General features: G+C 45.7%; 1 protein-coding gene across 1 annotated transcript in view; it reads left to right on the top strand.

Moving 5' to 3' along the window:
* Positions 1–16059, top strand: part of AMFR (autocrine motility factor receptor) — a 1604297-nt gene that overhangs the window by 344162 nt on the left and 1244076 nt on the right. The window contains exon 4 of the mRNA XM_069640231.1: positions 7414–7566. Within this exon, the coding sequence (XP_069496332.1) occupies positions 7414–7566 (153 nt within the window). The remainder of the gene's footprint in view (positions 1–7413; positions 7567–16059) is intronic.

Genomic DNA, 16059 nt, shown 5'->3' with positions numbered 1-16059 from the left:
CAATGAATAAGATACCCAATAACTGATAATGCCTTCCGTTTCAAGAAAGAGTTAATGTTTGCACGCACACCTATTGAACCGATGGTAACATCTGACCTCATATTTGTAGCCTGGAAATCAGATTTTGTGGTTGCTGCCACATGTGCAGCAGAGGGTCAGTGGACCCTTTTCTAATATTCTACAAGAATAGGGCGATGCTATGGACACACCCTCTTTTTGTTCCCAAGATATCATCATAATTTCACATCAATTAGGCGATTTTGCTCACCTCATTCTTCCACAACCATTAGTCATAAAATGAAAGAATGCTTTGTTGACTGGACCTAGAAAGGGTTCTTAAATGTTACCTGGAAAGGACAAAGGACATCAGATATTCAGACCACCTTTTTGTCACCTGTGGTGATTCATCGCCTGGTCCTGCAGCTTCTAACCCTTCTATAGCGAGGTGATTTGTGTCTTGTAGCTTGAAGGCTTACAAAATCAGCAACCTTTATCTAGCATCAGGAAGGCATACTAACTTGGTGTGTGCAAGGACAACATATGTAACCTATCCCATATTCCCATATTCCCAGGGAGGACCTCTTCAAATGGCCACATGGCTCTCCTAGGATAATTCTGTAAGCATTATGCACTGAATGTGAGCTCTAGAGGAGAAGCCATTTTGAGGGAGCCTTGCAATAATGTCCCTGCAAAAATAACGTCTGGCAAAAAAGTTGCTGAAGAATGACCGTTTTTTGCAGGGACATTATTACATTAAACATGCATGGTGACCATATTTATGGGGATATTACCTGATACCGTTCTGAGGTACTTGTTTGGTTAAGATACCGCCCACTCTTCAGTTATCCAACCACCCATCTTTGTAGGATGTTTTAGAAATTTTCCGTAACTGTGGATGAAAGGGGATGGGATGTTGGAGGTGTATGTCTGTTACTGTAGTGACTGCTCTACTCCTGGTCCCCTTTCCTTCATACAAACCTCCCACCGTTTCTTCTAATAAGAGTAAAGGACGGCACTCTAATAAGACTGAGTACTGGTGGCTGTAGCAGGGGCATGAGCAAGGGAGAAACCAAAATTGCTGCATTGCCTGTGTGCATGCCCACCATTCTTTTTGTATTATCTTTTAAATTACTGCTCCATCTTAGATGGGAAAGGACTATCGACTGGGAGTTGTGATGAATCCTGTGGAGTCATCACGGATCCCAAGCCAGAGATCTCCTCCTATGTGGCCAAGGGATGGCAGTAGCTACCTTTTGTTGACCGTGGAGGTGGTATTATGAGGGAGGATTACATGGGAGGAGACGGCTGTTGGGGAGAGGTGGTGACCCCATTAGGAGGGACGCAGTATTCTTCCCTTCCAAGAGAAGACCTCATAATTCCTAAATTCCTGGTGGCTTGTTGTCACTTTATAAATCCCTCCTGTTGTAAAATCCCAAAACCCCCTCCTGAAAAACCTTCTAGACTGAATACCATTCACTCCTCATATATACAAAACACACCTATAACCTCTCCTGTCACTGATGTTTTTGTGCAAAGAAACCTAAACAAAATCACCTTAGAAGTCCTATAAATCCTATGGACTCCATCTCCCATAAAGCCTCAAGTACTGAGACAAGGAAGAGGGAGTTAATATAGATCAAAGGAAACACTAACCTGAACACGCGGGCTAGTTGTAATGAGGCCCAACTGTGCGGTACATTTAAAAATGGTGTCCGCATTGGAGGGAGGGAGGCAGAGCGGAAGAAGGAAGCAGACCCGAGGGAGAAGGCTACAGCACATGAGCGGACAGTACTGCAGAAGGCAAGCGCTTCCAGGTAGCCTCTTACAAGCAGCACCTACCGGCATAGCGCAAGACCACAGGAGACCGGCAGGCATAAGGGGAGAACCATTGGCATACTGGCAGCAACAGCAAAGCTACCAGGAGCGTGGCCATGTCCAGAAGCAGCAGGCATACCGGCCGGTGAACGCAGAGCCAGCAGGAGAGCTGATAGAATGTCTGCAGAGCGGAAAACGCCGTCCAAGATGGAAAGCATCATTGCAGCAGTGTGCTACAGGTCGGGATGCTACCAGACACCGGTGAGTCTGCGCAGAGATGTTGGGGACCCCAGGGTGTACCAACAGGCATGAGCGCAACAAAGAGTTTATTTTGAATACCAACCAAGTGAAATACAAAGACAGGATTTGCACAAATCCTCATCTGAGGAAAGGTTGAGCAAATGTCATCACAAGCAGATGAACGTTAATGAAGAAGTTAAAAGGCAGAACTTAAACAAGTCTCCATATATGAGATGTCAGTATGGGAGAAAGTTGGAATAAGTATTGCCACAAGCAAATTAATTGTAGTGAAGGAGTTGAATGACGGACAGTGGTCCAGATAAGATATTGAGGTGGGACTATTTTACCCACTATTTTTAAACTTTGAGAGTACATATGATTTCAAGAGTAAAAATTACTTTTCTTCTTTGCAAGAGTAAAATGTATGTGACATCCAGCCAACGTGTGCAAAAACTACTGTATGGAAATCATTACCATGGCCAGCTTTCTGCATTGTCACAGAATACACCTTCCATTATGTCTCTAAGGTCTTGCCTATTCATCTGCCCTGTATATATTTAAATGTTGAAAACACAAAAACCTAGCCAATTGCATAGTAAAGCAAACATGAATTGTATTGTGTGTTTTGAGGTTAGATAGTAGAATTGTGTTTTTTTTTGTTTAACAAGTCCTAATTTCCTGGAGCTATTACTACCTAATGGTATGCCAATGTCATGATACAAAAGTACAGAGAGGCAAGTTTCCATGCTAAATTCTATACCTAATCTCATGGTTAAATTGTTATTTTTATAGTGCTTTTGGCAAAGGGCTGTACATAGAACATATCACAATGATCACCAAACCGAAGTTGGTACTCCTTTATCGACCTCTAAAGGAGGAAAGACTGAGTTGGCCTTGCCAGGGTTCAAACTACATAGTATGCACAGATCGCAGCAACAAGCCCTCAACCGGCTGAGCCATCTTAATGGCTAACATCCTTCAGAGGTGGGTAAACTGAGTATCGACTGAGGTATTATAACCACAGTGCCTAGATATTGGCCAAACCATGTATGAAGCACTACATAACGTTAAATACCTGGATTATCACGGGAACGGGTTTTGCTGAGTTTCTATTTCAATTGCAAATGTAACTTTCATTTGTTTGTTTTTGAACAGCACTTGCACTTCTTGGAGTCAGGTTTTGGATGTTTTAATTGTTATCTTGGAGATTTGAGAGGCTTTAACACATGTGATTGGTGTAATGACAATCACTCGCCCTTGGGCAAAGACTCTGATGCCACTGGCCAGTTATAGTAATGTACCCCATTGACTGAAAGGTTGAATGGATGTAAACTAAACCATCATACTCGTAATTTTACACACTGTCTTTATAATTGGTGTCCATTAAATTATAAGTGTAAAAATGATCGGCCTCTTCATGATTATGCACAGAGCACAGGAACTCTGGAAAAAGAAAATTGCAATCCTGGTTTGCTTTCACTGGAAAAAAAAGCATAATTTGTTACAACAAATTAACTCTCAATTCCAACTTAGTTTTCCATTTTATAAATTATACAATCCTAAAATTCCAGAAAAATAAATGCATGTAGATAAATCAAAGGAAGCGTTCTGGTGTCTGTCAAGTAACCTGACATTTGCACTGCCCTCTGTTCTAAACTTGTTTGTATATGTGTAAAGCACCGGAGGGGGGGGGGCGCCTGTACTACTGCTCTCTATATGGCAGAGGAGGCGCACAGAGCACCCCAGCTAAGATTCTCTATGCGGTAGCTGTGGGCCAGCAATCAAGGCTTAAGCTCTCAGGAGTTGATGCAGGCTGGTTCTTAAGTACTGTGTAGTCCCTAAGCACCCGCAAATGAATGTCCACACTATGAAAACAGTCTTTTTATAAGTAAGGTTCACGTTCTATACACAATCAGAATAACACAGTTTGTACTCTGGCAATACTATAATGGCAAATATATACAGGTCTACGTGGTACCACTCTTAACTATCGATTCCTTTCACGGCTAACACCCCCAATAACATACGAATCAGATTGTTAGATGAATCAACGATAGACTACAGAAAGAATGCAAGTTCAATCAAGTAATGGCAGAACAGTCCCTCGTCTACCTACAGACAGTTCGGTGTGAGGATCCCCCCACCTGGGCAACCTGTAAATAAAGCATATTTGACAAGCCCAGTCCAATTATGCTCAACATAGTCTGGAGTCCTTCTAAAAGGTTCCATGACCCCAAAGTACTTGGTTCCGTTGAGTTCTTCGCTGAGTCGTCGACGGGCCCTTCTTGAGTGCACTTCCTTTCAGGCAGGAGACACGAGTCGTTGAGAGTCGGTGAAGAAAAAGGGTGAACACTGTTGTTGCGGCAGCAGCAGCTTCGGTTCTTGCCGTGCTCGTCGACGATCAGTCGTAAAAGTCCTGCATGCTAATGTTTGCGGTGCGCCTCGACGACGAGTGTTCGTTGCTGCAAAGGGTTACTGAAGAACTTTGGGCCTGCAAGGTCGTCGGCGTCTCTGCGGTCTTTAGGTGGCGGGAAACCCACTGGTGGATTCTCCTTGGTCATCGGGGGCCTTGACTTTCTCCGGCAGGACGAAAGCTGTTGACTGTGATGAACAAGGGAATCCTTGGCTCAAATGTCTTAGGCAAAGGAGCACTGCAACTCTGGGCGGCGACGGTGATGGAATTCAATGTCCGGGTGCTTCGCTTTGTGATTCTGTGGCTGTCTCCGGCTCCGGTCGGCAGCCTTTCAAGGGTCTGACGTCCAGGGAGCTTTGGCAAAGATCAGCTGGTGCACATTGGTCCCTCATAGCTCGGGAAGATCTCCTAGCCAGGTCCTCTCTTGGATCAGTTCCTTGACAGTCACGTAGCTTTCAGATTAGCGAAGGACAGCAGCAGCAATTCTTCTTCCTGTGGGCTTCAAGGTTTAGCATCAAGTATTAACTTCAGCTTCTGAACGATTTCCATCAGTGAGAGGCCCCCAGATATACTGTTGTTCTCCCATTCACTCTGCTGGGTCAAACTCGGGCAACCAATCATTCAGAAGGGCGTTCAGGCAGCCATTCAGGCTCACAGTGCATTCAGGCCATTCTTCTCCATCCAGACACTCACAACACGGAATGTGGATTCGGACAAGCACTCTGCCATTCAGCACTCCACACTGCATTCATACCAGTTTCGGGCAGGGCTGTCTCAGCCTTTGTGTCACACACCAGATACTAGACACCCATAACACGGAAATAGTATTTGTCACACACTCTTTTCACCCGGTGTCCCACCCCACGGGCGTACCCACAACATAGTCATTGGGAAGGCTCCAGCCAGTCTGGCCTGGACATCCCCACAATACCATATATGGAACTTCCACCCAACAGCCAGTCTGGGGGAAGGGACAGAGAAGGGCTTCCCGGGACATCTGGAAAAGTAAGCTAACCGGCAATAGAAAGCAATAGGCCACAGGCAACCTCTTGTTTCCTATCGGAATCAACTGATTCCAATGGCAGGGCCTGGGTATCCCAAAATGGAGGACACTCATAGACCCTGTCAAATTCAGCATGGGGCTGCCACCAGCCCTGTGGGCCACACACAGGTGCCCAAAAACATACACTAGGAGTACAGGGTTGTACTCCCAACCATGGGTGCCAAAAGGGTATCTCAAGGGTCTGTTCACCAAACCAAAAAGAGGAAGAGCCGTACCGCCAGGAGTCCTACGTGAACACCTGCGTGGAAAACAAGACAGAAGATACATAAGGTAATCAAGGACAAGGATACGGAGGCCCTGTCCCTCCGATGCATTTCCAGCATCACAATATGTATGCAGGAAAATAATCAAGCTGTTGTATTTACCCGATTTTCATGCGTAAAAAGGCCTGGTACGACCCTTATCTGGAGGCCTGACGACAGAGCTTGAACAAGTCTCCATATATGAAATGTCAGCATGGGGAAAAATTGTCGTGCCTTAAGCCAATGAAGTATAGACATTGTAGGAGTGCAACTGTGCTATATGGAAAGAATGTGAGACCATTAAAAGAAGTCCTGGTGGAAGAAGCACATCAGGCAGTGAGCTTTTGAGGGTAAAAGATACCGGGCAGAGAAACATACCAGGGGAACTGCAAAATCCCCCAAGAGGGATTCCTGGGAGGAGAGAACACCAGGTGATCCATTTTAAAAGATTCAGAAGAATAATTCATTTTGAAAAGATACCTGGTAAGCAAGGATACCGGGGAGGGAGGAGAAGCCTTAATACGTTGTTGTGTGAAGGAGACATTGCTGCCACTCTTAAGGAATCATGTTTGAAAAAAAAAGACTTGCTATCCTACCAGTGATACTCTAGGGCAAGGGACCCACCCTATGGATCCAAGGATTGTTTTGTTGAATTTATCTATTTGGGTATGAACACCTTTTACCAAACCTAGAACAGAGACATTTACTTTGCACGGTTTGGTTGCTCATTTCTAGTGCGAGGGTCGCTTGGTATGTTTTTGACAGTACAGTGTATACACATTTGATGACAAGACAGACTGATCTTTAGTTTCCTAAGTAGGGAAATTCTTTTTAGAATGGGAACACAGATGCCTTTATGCAACCCCTTTATTTGAACAAAGATGTTTGATGTTGAAAACACTACCACTTTGTGTCTGCCTCTCGTTTCTGACACCTTGCAGAGTACACTTTCGCTTTGGTGAGTAACTTAAGGCATGAGGCTCAGTTGACAAAAATGTAAACAAAAAAAAAACCTTTTATGAACAGTGAAAATAACTAGTGGTCTGTCAAAAGAAATGTTATGCAGATTCGGAAAAATATTAAACCATAATTCTAGCCCACATGAAGTCTGCAAATCAGCAAACTTTTAGGAATATTTAACCTTTTAAAAAACCTGTAACTTTATGCACCTTGTTGCCCACTCCCCTTGATAACAAACATGGCAAGCAAAGATGCCAGATAGCCCCATGCAATGTGTGATACTATGAGCCACTCCTGATTTGTCTCATTGCATGCTGATGTATAGTCTTTTTTTCCCATTCCAAGTATGGGTTTATAAGTCCCAGGATGCACTTGGCAGCTATGAGAAAGTACTACACTGAATCATTATTTAAATGTTTTTCCAGTAGCAGTGCTTGCAGTACCAAAGCAGTTTCAAGGTGCGCTTTAAACCTCAAAGATATTATAACACATTTAAAACCTACTCTAGTTGAGAAGTTACCAGTAGCAGACACAATTGTAAACATTCTAGCACTGCTCTTTTCTTGTTTGGTGCTGTAGAAGCCTTTATTTTTGCATAATGGGGGTGCACTGCTTTGAAAATTGAAATGTGATTTGTTGTTTCATTGTACATATTTCTCATTTATTTTTATCTTTTTCAGCTATCGTTTTCCCCAACCACCCCTATGAGTAGCCATGTCCGAGTGCTATCATTGTTGGTCGCCATGCTACTTTCCTGTTGTGGATTAGCTGTTGTCTGTGGTGTTACAGGCTACGCCCATGGAATGCACACATTGGCTTTCATGGCTGCAGAGGTAACCCCATTGATGTTGCCTTTATTTTCTTTCTTTATTAAAGCACTTGGTTCAGAACATTGCATATACATAATAATGATATCATGAAATCAATATGCATATGTAAGAGCGAATTTTTATACAGTGTGATAGGAGACCACATATAGTTACATGATCAGTGATAAGTATACGTGGAGGTGGAACACCATACAGATGGAGGCTAGCAATACTATGGGAACTGCAATCACAAGTTTGATTAGTCCATTTTGGGGGGGGTTTCCTGTGTGCGTGCCAGATTGGCTTTGAAGGGTTTCCACATGTCTTTCGAGCGATTCCCCACTGGCTGCATAGAAGCCAATTGTTATCCCAAGAATGTTGACGGATTTTGGAGGCAGCGAGGGCGCCTTCCACGAATGTCTCGTATGGGCATAAATGGACGGGATTCTGTGAATGGTCGAACGGTCATCCTGGGGTTGACCCTTTGAAAGATTCTCTGACGCAGGTTCTCCCATACCTGTTGCACTTGGCAGAAGGGGGACTAGCGTTGTCGTCCATTAAGGTGCATTCGGCGGCGATTTCTAGGTTCACGAGAAAGCCACATGCTGCTTCCCTGTTCAGTGACCGTTTGGTGAAACATTTTCTGAAGGGGTTGTTTCGGACATTTCCTCCAGTGAAGAAGATTGCACCGGTGGTCTTTTTGACCCAATTTTCAGGCTGAACACGTTTTAAGAGTGACACGTGGAATACGGGATGGATCTGATGGTGGTACAGCTAGTTTTACTGCCACCAGATTTATAATAGCCTTGATGGTATAGAGTCCTAGATATCTTGGACAAAATGTTCGAGTTCCTCTTATGGGCATGTGCCGAGACGCCAACCAGACTTCATCTCCGACTTGGTAGTCTGGGGCTTTTCTTCGGTGTTGATCGGAGAATCTTTTCTGTCTTTCTTTGGCTTGGATCAAGTGTTCTGCTGCCCTTTTGAAGGCTTGAGTGATGGACGTATGTGAAGTCTTCACCGCAGGCATTTCTTAACGCCATGGGGGTATCTAATTCAGAAGTACGTGGGTGCCTTCCATATACGGTATAGAATGGACTCTGTCCGGTACTGGTGTGTAGCGAGTTGTTGTAGGCATATTCGGCTATCCACAGCACATCCTTCCAGCTTTCTTCCACTTGATGTAACATGCACCGTATGTATTGCTCTAGTGTCTGATTCGTCCGCTCCGTTTGGCCATCAGTTTGGGGATGGTGACTAGTGGACAGACTAATATCGATTTGGACAATTGCATAACTCTTCCTCCAGAAGTTAGATACAAACTGACTCCCTCGGGCAGAAATCAGGACAGAGGGGAAACCATGTAATCGTACGATTTGCTCTAAAAATACCTTTGCCAGACTGGATGCGTTTGGTAGACCCTTAAGTGGAATGAAAATGGGCCATTTTAGAGACTAGGTCAACAACCACTAGGATACTGTTGAACCCTTCACAGGGAGGCAGATCTGTGATGAAATCGAGGGAGAGTGTGTGCCAAGGTGCAGGTGGAATTTCCAGGGGTTGAAAAGGCCCGCAGGTCTTTGTTTGTGGGATTTATTCTGTGCACAAATGCCACTTGACAGAATAAACTGCGTAATGTCCTTTGGCCAAGTCGGCCACCAATAATTTCTTTTCACCTTGGCTAGGGTCTTGGCAATTCCTGTCCTTTCAGGGGGTCGTGACTTGTTCTTGTAGTGCCTTATTTGGTAGATATAAACGCCCTGTGAAATATGGGAGTTGGTTCTTTGTTGTCTAATGTTCACCTTGAGTGGTCCAGTCTTGTAGAGCCTTGGTGTTCATTAGGAGCCGAATTTCCTTTTGGAGTTCGTCCAGTGATAACGTAAGTCCTAGTAGTTTGTCACCTGGAATAATGGCCACCAGGTCTGGGGTTGAATATGCATTCTCATCAATACCCATGCGGGATAGGGCGTCAGCTTTTCCGTTCTGGACTCCAGGTCGGTACGTGATTATGTAATCACATTCTGCGAAGAATAAAGCCCATAGGAGTTGACGGGATGATTGAGCCTTTGCCGCCTTGGGGTATTGTAGGTTGCGATGGTTGGTGATTACTGTGATGGTATGTCTGGCGCCTAGGAGGTAATGCCGCCAAGCCTTAAAGGCTGCCTTGATCGCTAGGAGGTCCTTGTCTGTTATTGCATAGTTAAGCTCATGTTGTAGTACATTTTCACGACCAAAAGGCCACAGGCTGTAACTGGCCTGTTTCAGGATCCCTTTGGGAAAGAACAGCCCAGCATTGCCATGCTGGAGGCATCTGTTTCCACTACATATGGGAGATCTGGGCGATCTGGGCGGGTGTGTCGTAGCACCGGGCTGAGGTAAATCTTTTCTTGAGTTCTTGGAAGGCCTTCTCCGCCTCTTCTGTCCAGTGCAACAGTTTGTTGTTTTTTCGTAATAAAGAAGTGATCGGGTGCACAATCTGGGAGAAACCCAGGATGAATCGCTGATAAAAGTTTGCAAAGCCGAGCATACTTAAAACACCTTTGACTGAAGACGGTGATGGCCAGCTAAGGATGGCATCTACTTTGTGCATATCCATCCGGACGCCTCTGGGAGTGAGGACAAAACCAAGAAACTAGACTTCGGTGAATGGAAGGAGCATTTTTCAAGTTTGGCGTATAGCTGGTGCTGTCGGAGTTTCAAAACTCTGAACGTGCCCGACATGGTCCTGTTTAGAAGAGGAGTACACCAAGATGTTTTCGATGTAAACTAGGGCACATACGTCGATCAAACGGACCTCTGCGCTTGCCAGGCCTGGAAGATTTCCGACTCTTGTTCTCCTCCTTCTTTCTCTGTAGCTCCAACTGTTCTCCTAGGGGTTTTACTGGACATTCTCTGAGGAAGTGACCTGATTTCCCGCAGTACAGGCATAATCGCTGTTGTCTCCTTTTCCCTCTTTCGGCCTTGGTTAATGGGCTCTACACCCCCCCCCCCCAATTTGCATGTGTTCCGAAGTGTTTTCTGATGAACGTGGACTGTTCTCCTTTGAGCGTACATACACAGTCCGATTCTCCGTTCTGGCTTGATCTGTCCTTCGATCTTGCAGCCTGTGGTCTAGCTGCACCACTAGGTTGATGATCACTGCACAGTCTTTTGGTGGGTTTACCAACTGAGCTAGGATGTCTTTCAATTCCCCCCGTAATCCTCGATGGAATAACGTTGTTCGTTTCTCCTCAGGCCACCCATTTTCAACAACAAGACTGTTAAAAGTGGCTATATATGTTAACAAATCTTGGCTGCCTTGGCGGAGGGACAGAAGCTCGTTATGCAGAGCTTGGCCCTGGGTATGTTGGGCGCACAGCTTCACCATCTCCTGTTGAAACCCCCTGAAATCCCGCAGGAGTGGGTCATTGTTAGGCAGAATCCTGTGCAGTTCCCTTAGGGAGCACTACAGAAGATTAGGACTACAGGTGAGAGCAATAAATCCCCTTTGGTATCAGTCTGTACCACAAAGATTTACTTGGTAGCTGTGGCTGAGCAGTCCGACTTCTCTCAAGAGGGAGATGAGCAGTATATTCAGGGTTTACACAATAGGCCTTCAGTACTATGGAACAAGGAAACACTGACCAAAACTTTGTAGTAAAAAGAATATATATTTATTTTATACACTTCTAGTTAGACACATCTATTATAGTTCTTTAAAGCAAGTTAAATTCGGTCAAAGAAAGTATACACAACTCCCTAGTTAAATTGTAGACAAGTTTGAGCAAAGAGTGAAAACTGAGCAAAACAGCACAGTGTAAACCAAACACAAATGGCACTCTAGCAATTTCTCACAAGGGAGGGAAAACACAAGTTATTCAGAAATATCTTCTGACACACCCTAGCAACACTTTCCATAAGTTTGTGAACCGGATTAAGCAAGGCAGTGCATCAGTATAGACAATACTTAAATGAAAACTGAGCAAAATGGCATTTCATAAGGTTAAAAAGTGGGAAGGAAAGGGTGGTTATAAGAAGTAGGTGCACCAACACATTTCTAGTTCAGAAGCAATCTAGAGAAGGCAGTGCTAACAAATTTAGCCAGAGTCAGTAGACGTGTGCCAGAGTAAGTGGTACAGGGCAAGGGCCGAGTAGCAAAATGTTCTTGTAGCTGCAGTCAAGTCTTTGGTTAGCGAATTGAAAAAGTGGATGCAGAAGTTGAAAGACGATGTTAAGAGAGGGGGCGGCCAACCCAATAGGTAGGTAAAGGATTTAAAACAACTTTAGGGCTACCGCGAAGAAAGGGCGGCTTGGCGGAACAATGTACCTTTAAAATGAAGTGGCTCCTGTGGTGGCGGTTGTTCCTGGTAGTTCCTGCAGTTCGGGGGATCCAGCAGAGGAAGGAGAGGCTCTCGTCGTGGAGGAAGGTTCGAGTTACTGCACTACCCAGGGATGAAACCAGCCGAGGTGTTGCCCGATGAATAAAAGATACGCTCCTTTAAATCACGGTCAGGGTGGACGGGTGCCTGGCTATCCGGTCTCCAAGTACAGGGTACTGGCGATTTGACCAAGGCAGGTCCGGGAAGGTGATTGGTAAACTGGTTGGCCCCACCTGCTTAAGGGAAGAAAGCTCTTACAGGTGAAGATATTCTCTCGTCGTGTGGAGAAAAGTGGTGAGACGCTGCAGCAGGGCTTCACGGGGGGTTCAGTCGATGCAGATATCTTTGGCTTCTCTCCTCTTCAGCTTCTTAGTTTCAATGGCGACGTCTTGCTCTTCCAGTCCTCAGGACCCTGCTTTTATGCAAAAAGATCCCCATTCATACAGCCTAGCTGTCACTCACACAGTGGAGTGGTCATCTTGGCGGGAGACCCTCCAGCCTATCAGGATAGAGTGCGACATGGGTTGCTGAGGCAACCCTGTCCAGGGGTCCTACTCCCCCTCCCACACAATGGACACACCCCAGGCTCAGTGGCGCCGAAAGGAGGGCTTCTCGGCAAAAGCCCGCCAAAAGGACGAACAAAGGATCCCCGACCTGGGTTAGGAGTTTGGAGAAAGACACGAGAAAGAAGTTATATTAAAGTTCTGGCAAATAAAACCTACCGGAGTAAAGTTGATATTAAAATACACCGGCGGTGTGTTAGAGGCTGTCAGAAAATGTGGTGGCCTCGAACAATGGGAAAATCCCTTGGGGAAATATTTGCGGTCGAATATTTACGGTTGTAACCACTGCCACCAGCCAGAAACATTTGAGAGAGGCACTGTACGGTACCCCCTTGAAAATGAACATAAGGGAAAAACTATTAACCCTTCCCAGTACTTCCATAGTAAGATGGGTTGTACTGGTTTAGTTCATAGAGAATGACTAGTAAAGTCAATGGGGACTTTACATGCCCTGGGAGACAGTAGTCAGTCCCAGGGTATGGAGTCTATGTTTGGGGTTCGCTACGACACTGTTGTCACTGCACGGAAGGTGCTGTGTAACACATGTGAATAAAGATGGTTCCTATGGAGGGAAGACAAAGTTCATAGGCATTAAACACAAAAATAGCCTAGAACACACATAGCAAGAATGCCTAAGAGTGGGAAAAAGAGTCTCACTCTTAGCAGGAGAAAAAAACAAACCCTTCAAATCCAGCAAAGCTGCTGGGGGACTCTAAAGGTAAGGGAAATTAGCCATAAAATGAGAATTCTCCTTAACAGTCATCCTGGCTTACTAATGGTATGCACCAATCTGCGGCACTGCCACTCGGATATGACAGAATGAAGGCAACAGCGACTGATCATTAGGAAAGGCTCCGGGTCTACAAAGAAAATGGAGGCGGCACTGGTTCATGAATACTGCATATTTTCTTGGGTCCCCTGTAAACCGTTCTGGTGGGGCCAAAGGAACTTCCCCAGGAAGGACCACCTGCACTGGATTGACGGATGTGGCTGGAACCAACGGAATACTTCCTGGCAACGGAGCCTGCCCAGCCTGTGTTTGGAGCAATTGTCTGGCTAATTCATCGGTGCAGTCCTTGGTGACAATCGACTCCCTCCTAAGGGCGTTGGTTTCTTTTAAACTTTTATTTATTGGCAGAAAGTTAATGTTATGGTATAGCACTTACGCTTAAGCTCTTTTTTATAGAACAAATATACATAAAATATCACCCAACCTGTGTTGGTACTCAGAAGGATGAAAGGCTTTTTGAAAAAAAAAAAAGAAAAACAAATTGGGGGGGAAAAATATTTTTTTTCAGATTTTTTTTTTCTTCCAAATCGGTCCAGGCATGGCCAGAAACCGGCCCCCACTCCCCAGGGACGATATCGGCCCAGCCACAGGCCGAGGGGCCTATCTGACCCTGCTTGCACCCCACTGTATCCGATGCCACCTGGGGACCACTGTAGGGGGAATTCGCATGATGGTTGCTGGGTTGCAGCGGTGAGAGGGAATATTTCTGATTTAGAGTTAGTTGATGGTGAAGCCAGAGTAGGTGCCTATTTTGGTTATATCTCGGAAAATCGGGTCTAGATATGTGGAGGGGTTTCTGACGTACAGGAGCACATCGTCTGCATACAGTGAGATGATTTCCGGTGTGTCTTGTAGGCGAATACCCTTACTGATATGCCGATCTGACATGGTCCGCCATGGGCTCAATGGCGAGCGCAAAGAGGATGGGGGAGAACGGACATCCCTGACGGGTACCCCTGTATAGCGCGAAGGGAGAGGAGGCAATGGAGTTGACCAGCACCCTGGCCATTGGTCCTGTATACAGGAGTTTTTTTTTATAGGAGATCTTGGGTCCAACACCCATTTTTCCCAGCACGGCCAACAAGTACTGCCATGAGACCATGTCAAACCCTTCTGGGCGTCAAGTGTGATCGCCACTGTGTCTGCCGTCGGGTCAATTCTGGACATCACATTGAATAGACGGCGGATATTAAGTGCCGTGGAGCGACCGGGAGCAAATCCACTTTGATCAGCGTGAACTAGATGGGGCATGAATGGAAGTAACCTGTTTGCTATTATTTTAGCACAAATTTTCATGTCTGTGTTAAAAAGCCATAATGGCCTATAGGAACCACATTCGTCTGGGGGTTTACCAGGTTTGGGGAGGACGGTGATAAGAGCTTCTCTTAAGGAGGGAGGCAGGGTGACTTAAGCGTAGTGATTCGGACCAGACCCCATGTAGAATGGGAGCTAAAATGGCAACATGTTCCTGGTAGAACTCAGATGTGAGCACGTCGGAAGGTCTGAAATTACCTGGAGCATCTCATCTAAGGTGAACGGGGCATCGAGTTGTTCCCTGGTATTTAGGGAGATGAGTCATCGGAATGCTTTCTACTAGGTCGTCCAGGTCATGGACTGTGTGGCCCGGCTGGGGACCATATAGGCTGGCATAGAAGCTAGCAAAGGTGTCGATGAGGGCTTGGTCAGTCCAGTGTCGTGTGCCTTGTTCTTCTAGAATGCTATCATCCGGTTTCTACCTTTCTCTGTGCGCACTAGTTTAGCCAGGGTTCTTCCTGGTCTGTCTCCCTCACCGTACCTTCGGGCAGCCACGGGCGAGCGTAGTACCACACCTCGCTCAGGGCGTGAGACTCAAATAGTTCTAGTTCCGTTCTGATCTTTGCTAGGGTTGCCGGGGCTGGTGCGGAAGCATGTTCTCGTTCTAGAGTTTTGAGCTTAGTTTCAGAGTTGTTTAGGGCCTGCCTTATGGTTTTAAGAACCCCGGCCTCCCTTGAGATGCACATCCCCCTGATGTATACTTTAAATGCCTCCCAGCGGGTCCCCTCGGTTGTGTCCTGCATGTTGTTTTTTTCAAAAAATGTGTTTATATCCGATAGGATCTCAGCTTTAAAGACAATGTCGGAGCCTCAGATTTAAAGCGCCAGTGGGGACGAGTGGCCAGGGTCTTACCCAGTTGGATCTGCAGCAGCACAGGGGAGTGATCGGAGAGCGTACGTGCAAGGATCTTCACATCAGTCAGCTTGCCTACCTGGCACCCGGATAGTAGGAATATGTAAATTCTGGAAGAGCTATTATGTACTGTTGAATGGAAAGTATAGTCTCTCTCTTGGGGTTGGAGCGTTCTCCAAACATCGTGTAGATTTAGTGAACTCATATGTGTAAGAAGTTGCTTGGCAGCTCGGGACGTGACCCTGCGTGTAGTGGTTGTTCTGTCCAGGACATTGTCATGTATAAGATTCATGTCCCCTCCACCCCCCATATGATCGGGACTTCTACATATCTCATGAGAATAGCGGCTACTGCATCTCTGAATTTGGGGGAATCAGTATTAGGACCGTATGAGTTTGCGATCAAGCATTCCTCGTTAGCTAGAGTGCAGTGGAGGATCACATATCTACCTTCTGTGTCAATGTGGGCTGTGTGGAGTGCAAACTTAACTGATTTGTGAATGAGAGTCAAAACTCCCCTGGATTGAGTAGAGTATTGGGTATAACATCTGTTGGGGCCCCATGCCTGTGCAAGGTTTGATGATAGGAGTTTCTGAGCGTGTGTTTCCTGCAATCAGAGTACCTTAATCCCATTTGCCTTT

This window comes from Ambystoma mexicanum, chromosome 1q (assembly GCF_040938575.1).
Source record: "Ambystoma mexicanum isolate Mex_15411 chromosome 1q, UKY_AmexF1_1, whole genome shotgun sequence".
Classification (NCBI taxonomy): domain Eukaryota; kingdom Metazoa; phylum Chordata; class Amphibia; order Caudata; family Ambystomatidae; genus Ambystoma; species Ambystoma mexicanum.
Note: the sequence above shows the minus strand (reverse complement) of the source record. Positions and strands in the feature narration are given on the sequence as shown.